Here is a 15,798-nt window from a genome sequence, read left to right as displayed (position 1 = left end):
CTGAAGGGAGGTGGAGTGAGGTGGAGGTTGGTCTCCTTCCCCAGTGATGAGAGGAAATGGCCTCAAGTTGCACCAGTGGAGGCTTAAATTGGACAGCAGAAGAAACTTCTTCACCAAAAGGGTTCTCAGACACTGGCAGAGGCTGCCTGGGGAGGTGGCTGGAGCCCTGTCCCTGGAGGTGTTTAAAAGCCTCAGAGCTGTGGTGCTGAGGGCCATGGTTTGTCTCCAGCCCTGGCAGAGTTAGAGAAGGGTTGGACCTGGCAATCTTAAAGGTCTTCTCCATCCAAATCAAATCTCTAACTCCATGGCAGTAGCCTGTGGGAGCAGCAAGTGTCCCCCTGCTGCAGCTCAGAATCATAGACTCAGTAAGGTTGGAAAAGACCTCAAAGATCATCCAGCCCCACCTGTCACCCAACACCTCATGACTAACCAAACCAAGTGTGGTGGTTTAGTTAGGACTGAGCTGTGTAGGGGAGAGGAGCACACACCAGGGTCACCCAAGTGCCACGTCCAATCCCTTCTTGAACACCTCCAGGGATGGGGACTCCACCACCTCCCTGGGCAGCACATCCCAATGGTCAGTCTCTCTTGTTGGGAAGAACTTTCTCTTCACCTCCAGCCTAAACCTCCCCTGGCACAGCTTGAGACTGTGCCCTCTTGTTCTGGTGCTGGTTGCCTGGGAGAAGAGACCAACCCCCTCCTGGCTACAACCTCCCTTCAGGGAGTTGTAGACAGCAGTAAGGTCTCCCCTGAGCCTCCTCTTCTCCAGGCTAAGCAACCCCAGCTCCCTCAGCCTCTCCTCACAGGGCTGTGCTCCAGACCCCTCCCCAGCTTTGTTGCCCTTCTCTGGACCCCTTCAAGTCTCTCCATGTCCTTCTTGGGGGCCCAGAAGCGGGCTCAGCACTCAAGGTGTGGCCTAGGCGGCGCAGGAGCCCCCGGTGGCAGGCAGGAGCCCCCGGTGGCAGGCAGGTACCTGGCACTTCATCAGCATGTTGAAGAAGTCGTCGCCGGGCTCCTGGGGCTCGCCCTCCACGCGCAGGTGGCCCAGGTTGTTGTGGGTGATGCGCAGGCCGGGCAGGCTGCCCACGCTGGCGCGCTGGTCGTCCAGCCGCCGGCTCTGCGAGCTGGCGATCAGGTCGAAGAACTCCTCGGTCTGCGGCGACGCCATCAGGGAGGACTGAGCTGCGTGGGGAGAGGAGCACAGGCCGGTGTCACGGCTCGGCCCTGGGCTGCAGGAAAGCCCCCAGCGGCCCAAAGCCTCCTGGGCAAACTGCTGGCCGCCCAGCCGGGCTGACCTGAGCCGGGGGGGGGACTCTCGCCCTACAGCCAGGGGGCTGCGGGTGCTGGTGTGACCGTCCTCACCTTCCGCCCTGCAGGGGGAGTGGAGCCATCGCGGTGCTGACAACACCAGCGAGCAGAACCCTGCCGGCAGAGCGAGCAGTGCTCTGGGGAGCAAACCCCAGTGCCCAAAGCAAACCCAGCCCCTCCCACAGCCCTCACTCCCTTTGTGGAGGCCACTGCCATGGCCCAGCCCTGCTGCTGCCTCCCAAAAACCCCTTTGGCTGCACCCCCAGAGCTGCTCTGCACCCAGGGTGAGCAGGGCTGGCTGCAAGGAGCCTGCACACAGCTCCTGGCCCAGCTCAGACCCTCTGCCCTGCCTTTCCCATGGGAAGCAGAAAAGCTCTAGCTCAGCAGAGCTGCAGTTTCCATGTCCAGCTGGAGCATGGCTCACCCAAGTGCCGTGCATGATGCCCCCAGCATGCTCCCTGCCAGCAAACTCCTGAAGCAAGCACACATGGGGCTGTGAAAACAGCACAGGACACTCAGTGTTCCTCCCACAAGCAGCCTGCCATGGGCACACAAACCCACCAGGGGGAAGGGGAAAGGAGGTGCCTTGAGAGGTTAAAAGCAGAACCTCACACACACCTCTGTTGCTGCTGAACCTCCCATGAAGGACTCCTGGCTATTCACTGTGCTTTGGCCAGCTCTTGGAAGACACCAAAGATGCCACCTCAGTCCAGAAGAGCCTGTGCCCCAACATTGACCACTGCTGGTAAGGGATCACTGTTCCTAGCACCACCAGAGACAACTTCCATCACTGCTTCCACCCAGGTTTCCACTGCAAGCTGTGTCAAGGTCAACTCAGAGCTTGCCCTGGGCCAGGCAGGCACTGGCAGTTAGAGGTGAGTGCAGAGTTCCTGAGCACTCCTGCAGCTCAGTGCCAGGCACAGGGGCTGGGTGTAGTTACAGGCAGGTAATTAGCAGGCCTGGCTAAACTGCTCATCTAGCAGTGGATCCTTCCCAACCCCCCCCCTCAGCCAGGCCTCTTTGGGCCAGCTCAAGCTGAGGCACAGCCCATGAGCCCTGCAGGCTGTCAGAAGCTGCAGGAGCTGTCACAGCACATGGGAGGAAAACACTCCTGGGGTCTGGTTCTCATCATGCAGAGCAGAACCAGCCTGGGCTCTGCCTGCTGGAGAGGGCCTGGCAGGAGCTAGAGGCAGGGGGTCCCAGTGCAGAACCTATACATCTGTGCTCCCCAAGGCCTTGGAAGGGGGTGTCCCATGCAGACACCAAACATGCCTGGTGTTTTCCAGCTGTGGTGGAGCTGTTGGGCCTGGGCAGTGCTCCTAGCCTTGGCACACCTGCTCTGGGCAGCATTGCCTTGGCACCTCCAAGGGGCTTGCAGAGGGGGCAGAGCTACAAAGGGAGGATTTTCCAATGCAGCACACAAGCAATTCCAGGATCTTGGTGAAGGGGACAAGTCAGCCCCCAGCCCTGGAAACACCTGGGCTGTGCTCTGTGGAAAGAGTCTCTTGGCTCCTGGCAGCTGCTGGGCAGGAAAAGGCTCCCAAATGAGAGAGACTGCACTTGGGACAGGGATAAGCAAAAGGAGACTGCAGGAAACTGGGCCTGGTTGGTGCTAGTGCCTCAGTGAGCAGCATGAGCAGAGAGCTCTGAGCCTCCCCACACGATCTGCTCTTTTTAGAGCCCCAGCTCCTGGAGCTGCAGGCAGGCACAAAATTCCCAGTGCTGACGCAAGGGAGAGTTCCTTCCCCTTCAGCTCACAAAGAAACCTTGAAAATAACACGTCTGAGAGGCTCAGAGACCAAATGAGAGCTGAGCAGAACGTGTGCCTACTTGTACCTTCTTTAGAAAGCCTCATATTTTAAACTCAGTCTCCTAAATTACACAGCTGCTGGAGCCAAGCTCCCTCTCTATCAGAGCTGTGAGGCTTAACAGAGTGATCCTCATTTCCACCCTATTTTTGGCAGATAAAACTTCACCTTGCAGCCACCCTGCCTTCCTGCCACAGCCTGACCTTCCCTGCACTGCCCTGCTCCTGCTGCCACCCTTAAACCCTTCTCCTGGCACCTTCTTCTCCAAGCAGTTGCATGCTGCAGCTCTTGCTGTGCTCCAAGGTTCTCCTCCTCTCCTGTTTGTACTTCACAGCCATTTGGAAGCCATTAAACAAATCCACCGGTTCAAGTGAAGGCTTTTGATCCCTCTTTGTTGGTGGTTAAGTGTGCCACTGTGACCTGCACGTTGGAGTGCTTCTCTCCAGCTTGTTTTAAACAAAGGCCTCCAACCTTGGGTCGTAAAGAGAGGCACAAAACCCGAGTGCAAGCACAGACCCCAGCTGCCTTTCCTGTCCCGTTTGTCTGGTGGCTTCCTCAGTTTATCCCTGACCTTCCTCCGGCTGAGCGAGCTGTCTGCCTGCCGGGGCGCCCTGCTGTTTATCCATCCTTTGCCTTCCCTGCTCTCACACAGCTCCTATCACCACAGCATCCAAGAACTGTACAAAATCCAGGAGTTCTCCCTCCATGGCAACGCTGGGAGAAAAAATCTGGCAATATTTACCCTGCCTGTGAACCCCCAGCCCGGCCCTCTGCCTGCCCCAGTCACAACCATCGGCATCTTCACAGACCCACGGAGGAATGCCGGGTTGGAAGGGACCCCAGGGCTCCTCTGGCCCAATATTCCTCCTGGAGATGATGGCAGAGGCAGAAGCCCTTGAGCCAGCGTCGCTGTTCAGACCTTCTACAGAGCCACACTGAACGAACCCAAGGCTGTTTTGCATTTCCCTTGCTGGTTTTCTCCCCAGAGCCTTAGTTCCCATTCCCAGGCCTTGCCCTCAGCAACCATTACCATAAGAATGTCTCTTTCTTCCTTCAATAACGCCAGAGATTGCCAAGGAGCTGCTAGGCTCTGAGAGCTGAGGCTTGGGGTACCCATAGCAAACCCAGGGCAGAGGGGGGGCACAGCCTGAGAGCAGCATCCCTCCCCCAGGCAGCCGGGTGCTTATGTATCCGCTCCTCCAGGGCCGGCAGCGGCGTGGCAGAGATTGCCAAGGAGCTGCTAGGCTCCGAGAGCTGAGGCTTGGGGTACCCATAGCAAACCCAGGGCAGAGGAGGGCACAGCCTGAGAGCAGCATCCCTCCCCCAGGCAGCCGGGTGCTTACGTATCCGCTCCTCCAGGGCCGGCAGCGGCACGGCAGAGATTGCCAAGGAGCTGCTAGGCTCTGAGAGCTGAGGCTTGGGATACCCATATCAAACCCAGGGCAGAGGGGGGGCACAGCCTGAGAGCAGCATCCCTCCCCCAGGCAGCCGGGCGCTTACGTATCCGCTCCTCCAGGGCCGGCAGCGGCACGGCAGAGATTGCCAAGGAGCTGCTAGGCTCTGAGAGCTGAGGCTTGGGATACCCATATCAAACCCAGGGCAGAGGGGGGGCACAGCCTGAGAGCAGCATCCCTCCCCCAGGCAGCCGGGCGCTTACGTATCCGCTCCTCCAGGGCCGGCAGCGGCGTGGCAGCTGCCTCGGCAGCCTCGGCTGGGCACTCCTCCAGCGGGCAGCGCTGGTCGTCCATCCGGTTGCTCTGGAACTTGCTCAGCAGGTCAAAGAAGCATTCCTCATCCGAAGGGGTCCTGTTGATTTTCTGGGGAGACAGTAAAACAGAGTCAGGACGCCCCAAACAACTCTGTGTCGCTCTGACTGCTGTGGCCATGCCCTCTCCCAGTCTGTTTGGAGGCTGGCTCCTGGCTCTGCCTGCAGTGTGCCAAGCCCCACAGCCTGGGGCCTGCTGGGGGTCACTCTCCCTCTCTCCTCCTGGCTTTCACATAACCCCTTCCTTTTTTTTTCTTGCCTGCCTTTGGTGTGGACAATCTGACACCACCCTCCCAGAAGAGGCCACAAGAAGAGCATCATAAAGCATCCCCTCCCTCAAGGACCCCTGAGTGGGAGTGGGGTGAAGAGCTGCTCTGCCAGATGGGGCATCCATGAAGAGCTGTGTCCCTTCGACAGGTCACTCATGCTGTGGGTGACCCCAGAGGCTCTGTGTACTTCTGCAGCTCAAGCCAGAGCTGGGCTTTTACCCACGAGCAGAGGAGCCTCACACAGAGCAGCCTCCATTGCTGCAGTGTCTTGAGTGCTTGGAACAAACTGGAGGCTGACAGGGAAAGGGGAGGGAAGAGGACAGGATTCACCCTGGCACCGCTCCACAGGCAAGAGGAGCTTCAGGCTGGCAGAGGGGTGGGCCCAGAGAGGGACCATGGTCAGGAGAATTCAGACCAGGGGGGAACTGTGCAGACACCCCAGCTGAAGGGTGGTTGTGTGCCCAGCTGGGGCTCAGCTGAAGCTCGGGCAGGCTCAGCCATCCTTTCTAAGCAGCTAAATTTACCCTCTCCAGGCCGCTGCCCCTTGCGCCCCCAGCGCTTCCTTCCTCCCCGTGTCCTCAGCACACCACTTGTAACGGTCACTGAGCTGCAAATGCCACCAAATTACAGCTCTTCAGGAAAGCAGTTCCTGCACCAGAGCCCCAAATGAGCACCTTGCACCAGACAGGGAGGTAGTTAAGTTGTGCTGCAGGAGAGGTTATGTTCAAGGCAGCCATTCACAAGCGCTGTGCTGGGTCCAGTTCCAGCAGAGTGAGGCCATGTGCCCCATGCTGGGAGAGCAAACCCAGAGCCCTGCTCTGGAGTGGGCAGTGTGGGATGAACAGCAGAGCTTCCTAAGGAGCCACTGGGAACAAGATGGCAGTAAGAGACCACCTGCTAGGCTCAGGAAAGGTCCCTGAGCTGGTCCCACCAGATACTGGAGAAAGTACCACAGCAGAAAACAACCAAAGCACTCCTACAGCTGGCTCTGCCTGGGCTGAGCGACTTTCCAGCATGGGGTTGGGGCTGGGCAGACTGGGAAGGGGCACTGGTCCCTCCTGGGAAGCAGCACTTCCCATCAGAGAGATGGAGAGCACACAGAGACACCCTTGAGTGCCAGGCCTTTCAGCAGCAAAAGTCCCTCTCCCAGCTGGGCAGCCCAGCAGCCCTTCCTCCCCCCCCATTCATGATCCCATTCCCAGCAGAGTGCTTTTCAGCAGGGCAGAGGCACGAGGAGCTCTTCAAGGGAGGTCTGCAATGGGGAGAGACTTGTGTTGACAGGGTTAAAGCCACAAGTTGGATTCAGTAAGTGAAGGAAAACAATTTTCCTGTGTGCTAAGCAAAGCAGATGAGATGCTCTCAGCTTCTATTTAGGGCAGCGTCAAAATTAGCAGCGGGCCGGAGAGGAACGTTAGTAATGTGGGAGCTGATCAGGGAGGGGAAAAGCCCCTCTCACCTCTCTCCACTAATGAAGCAGTGGCTCAGGCAGACCCTCTGAACCACCAACAGTTGCACCTTGGAAATCAAAGCTTCCTTGGGCTGGAGCCAAGGATGAACTACATCCACCACAGCTCTGCCGTCTGGGTTTGTGTGACCCAAATTCCAGGCAAGAGGAGGAAGCCAACTCCATTCACACCAACCCTCACCTAGCTTCCCCACAACCACACTGAGTGCATCACAGCAATCAAAGGTCCACAGGAGAAGTCCTGCCTTGCAGTGAGCAGCTGGGCACAGTGCCTTGCTCAGGGCTTCCCCCCAGCAGAGCCCAGGTTCCCCCAGGGCACTCCTGCCTGGGTCCCCACAACTCTGTGTGTCAGGATCCGTGCACCAAACGTGCCAGGAGAGGAAGGGACACTCCGAGGCAGCAGAAGAGCAGCTGGTGGTGCTTGCAGTGTGTGGGGCAGGGCTGGATGCCTGCCTGGGCACTTCCTGGCATGGTACCGCTGGAGAAGCGGGAGGCCGGTGCCCGCGGGCCAGCACTAGTGCTGCCGGTGCCGTGCCAGCCTGGCACGGGGGTGACGCCAGGCTCCCCCCAGTGCTGCCCCAGTCAAACCCTGCCCCAGGCCTGCACCTCTCTAATTAAAATGCCCAAATGTGACAAGGCACAGAGCGCTTGGCTCCCTCCGCTCACAGTCTGCTCCCAGCCCCGAGGAAGGAGCTGCGAGGGCAGATGGATGTGCAATCACACCCTGGGGCCCACCATCTGCTACCAAGCTGTGCTTGCCCAGGCTTTGGCACACCCAGGATACTCAGAAGGCTTCCCAAGAGCCAGGGCATCCCCTAACGTCCTGTGATAGCACAGACACACAACAACTGCTCACCACAAACCCCACATCCCCAAAGGGCTCCTGGGCAGCAGCTTTGTTTTGCATTTCATACCCCACAGCACCAGCCTGGCCTCCTCCCTTGTTCTCTGCCTCTGCCACTGCAACTGCCCAAACTCTGCCATTATTTTCCCCTGGTCAGGCAGCCTCCATCATGGGCAAAGAGGCAAACCAAGCCCATCAGCACTGGGCAGGGGAACCCAAGGCTTTGGCTGGCACTCGCTGGTCCTTGGCACAGATGTGGAGACACACATACCTCTGCCCACACAGGGATGAGGACAAGCTGGAGCCTGTGCTTCTGCTCCCTGATCTCAGGCAGGACAGGGACAACCACTGTCCTCTGTCCCAGACAGACAGAGGTCCTGGGGCAGGGGGGGAGTGTGTCAGGAATTTTGTTCCCATTTTCTGTGAGTGGTATTTGCACATGGGCACTGCTGGCTCATCAGAGAGCTGAGCAGCCTGGCTAAGGACAGCCTGGGAGCAGGACTCAGCAGCCTGGCTAAGGACAGCCTGGGAGCAGGACTCAGCAGCCTGGCTAAGGACAGCCTGGGAGCAGGACTCAGCAGCCTGGCTAAGGACAGCCTGGGAGCAGGACTCAGCAGCCTGGCTAAGGACTGCCTGGGAGCAGGACTCAGCAGCCTGGCTAAGGACTGCCTGGGAGCAGGACTCAGCAGCCTGGCTAAGGACTGCCTGGGAGCAGGACTCAGCAGCCTGGCTAAGGACTGCCTGGGAGCAGGACTCAGCAGCCTGGCTAAGGACTGCCTGGGAGCAGGACTCAGCAGCCTGGCTAAGGACTGCCTGGGAGCAGGACTCGCTCACCTGAAAGAGGCTGGCTTCCTTGGGAGGCATCCAGGTTCTTGTACACATGTATCTGCTGGTGGATGAGCAGGCTGCTTCACCTGCCAGGCTGGATCCAGGATGTGTACAACACAGCTGAGGTGTTGAAAAGGCAGCAGAGAACAGCAGTGATGGGGTGGCTGCTGCCAAGCCTCTGCACGCAGCTGGGACCGATGGCTCTTCAGGAGGGGCTGGGGCAGCCTGATGCTGGGGCTGACCCAAGCCTCTGCTCTGCAGAGCACAAATGCACCAATTCCCTCTCAATAAACTCTCACCCAGGCTCTATGAAACCTTTCCTAGTCTCCACCCAAGAAGGTCCTGGGCTGCCTGGCTCTACCCTTTGGGCACAAACCAGCATCTCATGAGGAAATCCTTCAGATTGGCTTCTCTGGATGGGTGAGGCTACAGCTGAAGCCACCCCAGACAAAGCAAAACAAAGTCAGAACAGAGTCCTGTGCCTAAACCCTCTTGGCCACTTCCACTTGGATTCAGGAAAGCCATTAAACAAGCATAAAAGGCCTAACTTCAAGAGCTAAAACACTCCCAATACCCAAAGCCACAGCCCACAAATGCCCTGTGGTGCTTCCACCCTTGGATGCCACTGCCCGTCAGTGCCTCTGTGGGGCTGAACCCTTCCCTGGCACCCTCCCAAGCCCCATCCAGGGATCAGCAGAGGACATGTCCATCATTTTCGTGCTTGGTTCACTTGGTGCTCCCATTCCTGAGGTCTCTGAGGGCCCTGCAGCACAGGACACTGCTACTGGCAGGCAGGCGATGGCAGTCCTCAGCCCTGCACACACATCCCAGGACAGGACCAGTAAGTCCTTGGTCAGAACAGGGCAAAGACACTGGCACCATGGCTTGGGCTTTCTGCTCCATGACACTGCTCCTGGGTAGCACCCTGTGCCCAGTACCACCTTGGTACCCAAGCAGCCCATACCCACTGCCTGCACTGGCACCTCCTGTTAGAATACCCCCAGACAAAAGGCTCTGGTGATGGTGGCTTCTCCCACAGCTTCCCACAGCCTTTCAAGTCAGCTCAGGCAGAGCTGGAGGGCTCCCTGGGAAGCAGCAGCAGCAGCTGGGGTGAGATGCAGCTCCCCTCACATTCACCACAGAGACCAAACAAAAGCCTGTCTGATGGCAGCCATGCAACAACACACTGCCAGGTTGCTCTGGGACGTGGCTCGAAGCCCCCAGGGCCCACAGCAGATGATTTCTGCACTGGCAGGGCCATGGCACATCCCCAGAGACTCCTGCCTCTGCCACGTGCCAAAAGCACCCATTGTACACCACTGAACCATGCATGGGCAAGGTGTCCCCTTTGAAGGGAGCTTCACCCACCAAATCGAACTGCAGATGCTCTCAGGAGCTACCCAAAGGGCCAAACCTTGCTCCTCAGCCAGATCAGTGTCTCCTCTCACAGCTGGTGTCCCTGTGGGGCACTGGCCAGCCTTTGGTTCCTCTCCTCTCCACCAGGCTCAACTTCTTACAGAGCTGCTTCGATGCAGCAAGTGGCCATCAAGGACTCACTCCAGCTTCATCCAGCTCTCTGGGGAGGAAGCTGCTGCCCTACCTGTGGGCAGGACACACTGCCCTACAGCAGATGGACCCTGGTGGGTCTGGCACAGTGGATCCAGCACAGGAACTGGTCCTCCAAGGCTGTCTGGCTCTGGTGTGCATGCCAAGTCAGGCATGGGGCGAGGACAGCAGCAGGTTCAGGGAGAGCAGGGAGGTTTTCACTGTTACTCTCTCAGAGAGCACTGCTTTGGCATCTAAATGTGTGCACCATGCTGCTTCTTCCTCTTCACCTTATTTCAGGGAGAAGACAACCTGGAGATGAAGTGACTTGACCAAGTCCTGCAGTGACACAGTGGCAGAGCTGGGACCATCCCAGCCATCAATCCCTGGGGTCAAGCTGTCGACTGCAGACAGTCTGCCCCTTGTTCCAGCAGGTGCTTATCAGCCCAGGGCCCAGCAGATAATTCATTTCAACACATCTCCACCTGTGTGCCCTGGCTGTCTCTCCTTCCCTAAACCAGATACACCACAGCTGCCCAATCCCTCTTTTCACAGCTGCTGACCTCAGAATCGCCAGGCAGGAGCAGGGCTGGGGCAGTGCTGGTGGCTGCCAGAGCTGGGAGCACTTCGTCCCGGGCTGCCCCCACTGCCTGCCGGTCCCCTGCACAGGGTGTGCTTTATCCCTGCATTGCCCCAACACCAGAGGAACCTGCCACGGGGGACAGCCCCTCTGGCATGGCCACAGCTCCACAGCTCCTCACTCACAGGCACACCAGGCACTGAACTAACTTCCCCACCTCACTGCTGCACTTGGGGTAAGGCAGCAGGGGGGAAGGTTTGCAGAAAGCCTCTGCAGGGGGGCTGGAAGGGAGGAGTGGAAGCAAACCCCTGGCCAAAAGCCACAGCCGGTTCTGCTGGCAGGTGAAATGTCTGGAACAGCATTTCTGAGCTCAGGAGTGGGATTCTCCCAGTCCCCAGCCACTGACACCTCATCTGGAATCTCCACTCCTTGATGAGATGCTCATCTTCAGAATCAGAGAAGCTGCTAAACTTGCCCAGTCTTTGCTGAGGACAGCATTTCCCTTTCAATGCCAGTCCTCAAGCGCTGCTGCCATGCTCCCAGTGAAAGGCAGGGCTGGCTGGCAGACACCCCATCCTCCCCCAGGAGCCTCAGCCAGGCACAGGGAGCCACCAGCCGCGCTCGGCACAGCGCTGGCAGACACCCGAGCAGCCTGAGCCCTGCTTGCAGCTATTGCCCAGAAAGTTGCACAAAACCCCAAACATTAATAATACAAAGTTCTAACTGCAGCTACCTGCAAACTTTAGAACAAGCAGCACACACAGGCACCCTCCATGCCCTGGCTTGAGTAAATCTCTCTTCTGTATCTTCCTCTTTCTCCTCCTCCCGATCTACCCTCTCATTTCCGAGGACGGAAGGGAAACATACAACAAAACGAGTTTTACTCACTGACCTGAGCAGCCAGCTCTTCCCCAGGCTCCAGCTTTTACATATCCACAGGCAGGAAGGAGCTGACCTGGCAGGGCAGCGGCTGGCGACGCGGAGCTGCCGCTCGGCTGCCGCTCGGCTGCCGCTCAGCCGCGGGAGGCAGGCAGCGCCGGCTCCCCCCAGCCCCGCTCCGTGCCGGGGCTGGGAGCTATGCGGAGTGCGCAGCCATCAGCAGAGCGTCGGCAGCACGGCTGCCCCGCTGGATGTGAGGAGCAGCTTAAAGCCACAGCCCTGCTCGCCACGCTCCTCCCGGAGTCACTCCTGTGCCCTTGCACCGGGGGGTGGGCTCCAGCCAAGCGCTCCTCACGCTCCTCTCTCCCTCACCTCGCTGCCACCATCCCAGCGTTATTAGATGATGCTCTTAAACACACAGTGGAGCTATGTGAATATTTAGCTTTCCTGCCACCTCCTCACCTCCTACCCACCACACACACTTTACCTTAAAAATAGATTGGGATCAATTCTCCTCTAAACTACATCTGCAAACACGGCTCAGCTCTACAGGCACAGGCACCACGGCAGTAAATGCACCCTGCTCACACAGACACAATATGAGTGCTGGGATTTAAAGCACCAAAATATTGAAGGACCATTTTTAGCTCCTGATAGTCCTCCTGCTCCTTGTATTATTAGATACACGGGGTTTTGGGGGGTGCTGTTGAAGATGCTGAGCCATAAGCATCTCTTAATTTAAATGTACCTCTGCTTAGCAGAGGGAAATTCAGATTAGACATCAGGAAGAATTTCTTCCCCATGAGGGTGGTGAAGCGCTGGAACAGGTTGCTCAGAGAAACTCCAAGCCTGGAAGTGTTCAAACCCAGGTTGGATGTGGCCTTGAGCAACCTGCTCTAGTGGAAGGTGTCCCTGCCCATGGCAGGGAGGTTGGAACTTGGTATCTTTAAGGTCCCTTCCAACCCAAACCAGGCTACAGTTCTGTGAAATTTCTACTTGCATCGAGGTTTTAAAGGAGGAAAGGTGGAAATGCTACACAACAGCCAAAATGCTCTTCTGACCTCTTGCTTCTGAAAGGTGAATCCCACTGGAGGACGAGCAGCTAGCCAAAGGCCACCAGGCAGGGCAGGGGCAAAATGGGGAGGGAGTCCTTTGGGCACTCTCAGCTTTCTGTCCACACTCATGCTCCATTCCCAGTTTTCACTGCAGAAGTAGGAAATGTCTTTATCCTGCACAAAGGCAGCTTTGGGGGACTGCCTGTGCCTTTCCATACCAGCAAACTGCATTCCAGGAGTCACACAGTGGTTAGTAACGGAGAAACTGTGGGGCTGGCATCAGGGGCTCCTGGCTTGGTATCCAGCCCTGGCCCCTGCCCAGCTGCATGTGAGACACAGTGGGTCTCAGGCCCCACACCCCTCCTAATCCCAAGAGGGGCTGTGAAGCCTCATTTGGCTTTTCAAAGATCCTAGCCTCAAGGACAAAGCATCACAGATGCATAAAGCATCTCCAGAAGGAGAGCAGCAGGGCTGGGGCAGCTGTGGTCAGGGTCTGTGACCCCTCTGGTGCCCACAAGGCTGATCTAGCTTGGGAAGGGGGTCAGGCTGTGCTAAGGGACAAATGCAGGCTCTGAAGCAACGAGAGATAAACCAGCTTGTGCTGAAGAGACACAAGCAGATCCACCACGGTGGGGATGCTGCAGGCATGCAAGAGGGAGCCCTCTGCCCCAGAGCACCAGTGATGCCAGTCAGTATCTGTCCTGTGGGGCTGCCCCATCTGTTGCATGCCAGCAGAAGAGGCCAAGTCTCCATCATGCAGGACCCTACTAAATCCCAGTACCAGGGCAGAGCATACAAAAGGCAATTAACTCTGCACCTACTTTGTTCTGGTCCCACAGGCTATGGAGGCAGCTGGGAACTGGCCTCAAACTACAGTGTTGCCTGGGGAGCTCACTAGAATAAACTTCAATTTAGTCTGTGACTTCACTTTTAAGGATGCTGCAGCAACTAAAGAGGGGAAGAGAGGCCAAGGAAGGGCAAGGAGCAGGAGAGAACTGATGTCACACTTGGTGTGGGGGCACAGATACTGCCACAGCTTGGTGTGAGCTGAACATCCCTGCTGTGCCTGCTGCTGCACTGCTGGGGGCTGAGTTAAGGGATACTTCAGTGGAGAGGGGTAAAAGGGGACTGAATCAGAGCTGAAAATCTGTTCCTCATCTAAGGGCTGAGCTGACTTGGGACAGCTGTGAAAGGGGCAGCTGAAGCTGGCATCAAGGGTGACAGACAAGGTACAGCACAGGAGGAGAGCCCCCACACAAGAGGTCAGTGCTTAGGACAGCAAGAGGAAATGACTTTTTGCATCTGGATTTAGGATGCAGCAAAGGAAAGAAGTGAGATGTCCATGAGCTGCAGAGGCATCACCTGCACCTTCAGACTCCAGCCAGGAGCTGAGTGCGTGCCCAAGTGTGCCCTGGGCATGCCTGTGCCCTCCAGCGTGCTCTGCAAGCTGCACAGCCCCAGCCCCTAGTGCAACTCATGCACACACTGCTCAGACACAGGACACAGCACTGCACTTCCCTTCCTTGCAGGATGGAATTATCACCCTTACTTGGACTGCTGTCAAAGATTCTTTTCCCCCTTTACACAACTCGCCCACGCATCCCTCTCAGCGCCGGTGCCGAAAGCCGGCTCTGCTGCTAGGATTCCAAATAACTTGGGGTTTATTGTTTCAAACCAAATCAAAATAACTCACCCACACCTCCTCTTTCCTTAACACAGAAACTGCTGACCTGTTAGGAGCCAGCCCTCCTGCCACACGTGCCTGGGGATCCACAGCAGGTGCCAGCATCGGTTCTGCTTTTGAGACGGAGTGTGGCACACTTGGGGGTGTGCCTGGCTGAAGTGTTACTGACACCTCTGCTACCTGCAGTGCCAACCCAGCTGCCTGACAGCCAGTGCCACTGTGCCCACGTTTGGCCACTTTGAGCAACAATCCTTGTTAAATCTGGATTTACACTTTCCCCACAGCTGCATCCCATCTGTCCTGGGCAGGCAGAGGCTGTCAGTGCTCAGACCAGCCCATCCACGGCATGGAAATGCCTTCTGGTTTCTCTTAGGAGGCAATGTATTGGCCAGTGCCCTCAAACACTCTGTAGTTAATGCAGCAACGTTTCCACACCAGTTTTGGCAGCATTTACCATGCCAGGCTGGGGTTCCCCATCACCATCTACTTAACAGAAACACACAAGCCCTGATTTAGCACCTAAAGCTCGAGCCAAGGAGACAAGTTAGAAGCATCATCATTCCAGCTCAGTCTTCTCACTTTATGGAAGAGGATGGGAAGCTCCAGAGGCAAATTTGGCCCATCAAAAAACCTGGAGCATCTCTTAAAACCCCAAACTGGGAGTCAACCTGAACTACTTGCTCTGGACAGCTCAGGCTTCAGGCAGATGCCAGCAAGCAGGGAATTGTTAGAGCACAAGCAGTGCCCACACAGAGAGCTGTGGCACCTGGCTCTGCATAAAGTTTTAGCTGCAACTAGTTGCAATGATGTAGTTTGCAGCTAGAGGAAGGTGGAACTAGGACCACAGTCAGCTGTTGAGTCTCAGCTGAGCAGCAGTAATTTGCTAAACTGAAATAACTGGGCTGCTTTAAAGGCCATAACCCATATTCTTCATTAATTAGCACAGAGCCAAGGTCAACTCACAGAGCTCAGCTCCCAGTCACCTACTCTACCCACTAGACCACACCACCACCTCCCTGCTCCCAGCCTGACCAAGGTGATGGAAGAGTCAGGTACCTATAAGCTTGCTCCAGTGAAGGCCATGCTCCTCTTCAGCGATGGAAGGGATCCAGTGCTCCCCCAGCAAGCCTGCTCCCCACAAAAACCTCTGCTCAGAGCATCTGGAACTGGACCCTCCTGACAACTTGCTTTGAGAACGCTTTACAAAGCAGCCTACTTGTCTCTGGATTGCCCAAACTGGGCTCCTTTCTTGAAACACACTTCTGTTTAGACACCTACCTGCTCTGAGCAGAAAGCAGCACCTTTACCAGGGGTGGGAAGTTGGTGGATCCACACACACACCCATCTGCATTAGCACCAAGAGCTCCCATCCAAGCTGCAGACAAACAGCCTCCGCTGCAGCAAACGCCCAAATCTTAATGATTATTTACTCCTACCCCAGGAATGCCTCAAGGCCAAGCTGGAGATCAAGGGGGTGTTATGCAAGGCACCCCACAGAGCATGAAACCCTGGCCGTGCTGGGGGCAGGGAGGAGCCTGGGGCTGGTTGCTGTGGGTTTGCCACTCCAGCCATGGTCAGACACAGCCCTCCCCAGAAGAGCTTAAACAGGGCAGACAAAAGTCACACACAAACACAGGAACAGCTTCTCCTGTCAGCCCAGAGCAGCTCTTGATCTGGTGCAGGCTGTTTGGAAGGGCAAGAGGAGACTACACCCAGTTTGGGGAAGGTGAAGATGAGGAGGCTGATTTGCTCCACCTGACAGTGCCCA

At 56.9% G+C, this 15,798-nt stretch overlaps 1 protein-coding gene across 8 annotated transcripts in view; it reads right to left on the bottom strand.

Moving 5' to 3' along the window:
• The window catches only part of GPSM1 (G protein signaling modulator 1), an 86,746-nt gene that overhangs the window by 2,500 nt on the left and 68,448 nt on the right, over nucleotides 1-15,798 (bottom strand). For 5 of the 8 annotated variants that reach the window (XM_068155875.1, XM_068155876.1, XM_068155877.1 and 2 more), the window contains 2 exons: nucleotides 4,774-4,933; nucleotides 974-1,182 (listed from right to left, as the gene is read on the bottom strand). In XM_068155875.1, coding sequence (XP_068011976.1) covers nucleotides 974-1,182; nucleotides 4,774-4,933 — 369 coding nt within the window. Of the gene's footprint in view, nucleotides 1-973; nucleotides 1,183-4,773; nucleotides 4,934-8,293; nucleotides 8,557-11,304; nucleotides 11,497-15,086; nucleotides 15,309-15,798 lie in introns of those variants that run through there. The other 3 variants (XM_068155882.1, XM_068155881.1, XM_068155880.1) reach the window with 3 other exon arrangements.

The sequence above is a fragment of the Melanerpes formicivorus genome, unplaced genomic scaffold (genome assembly GCF_026170545.1).
Source record: "Melanerpes formicivorus ecotype bairdi unplaced genomic scaffold, bMelFor1.0.p_v2 SCAF_33, whole genome shotgun sequence".
Taxonomy (NCBI): Eukaryota; Metazoa; Chordata; class Aves; order Piciformes; family Picidae; genus Melanerpes; species Melanerpes formicivorus.
Note: the sequence above shows the minus strand (reverse complement) of the source record. Positions and strands in the feature narration are given on the sequence as shown.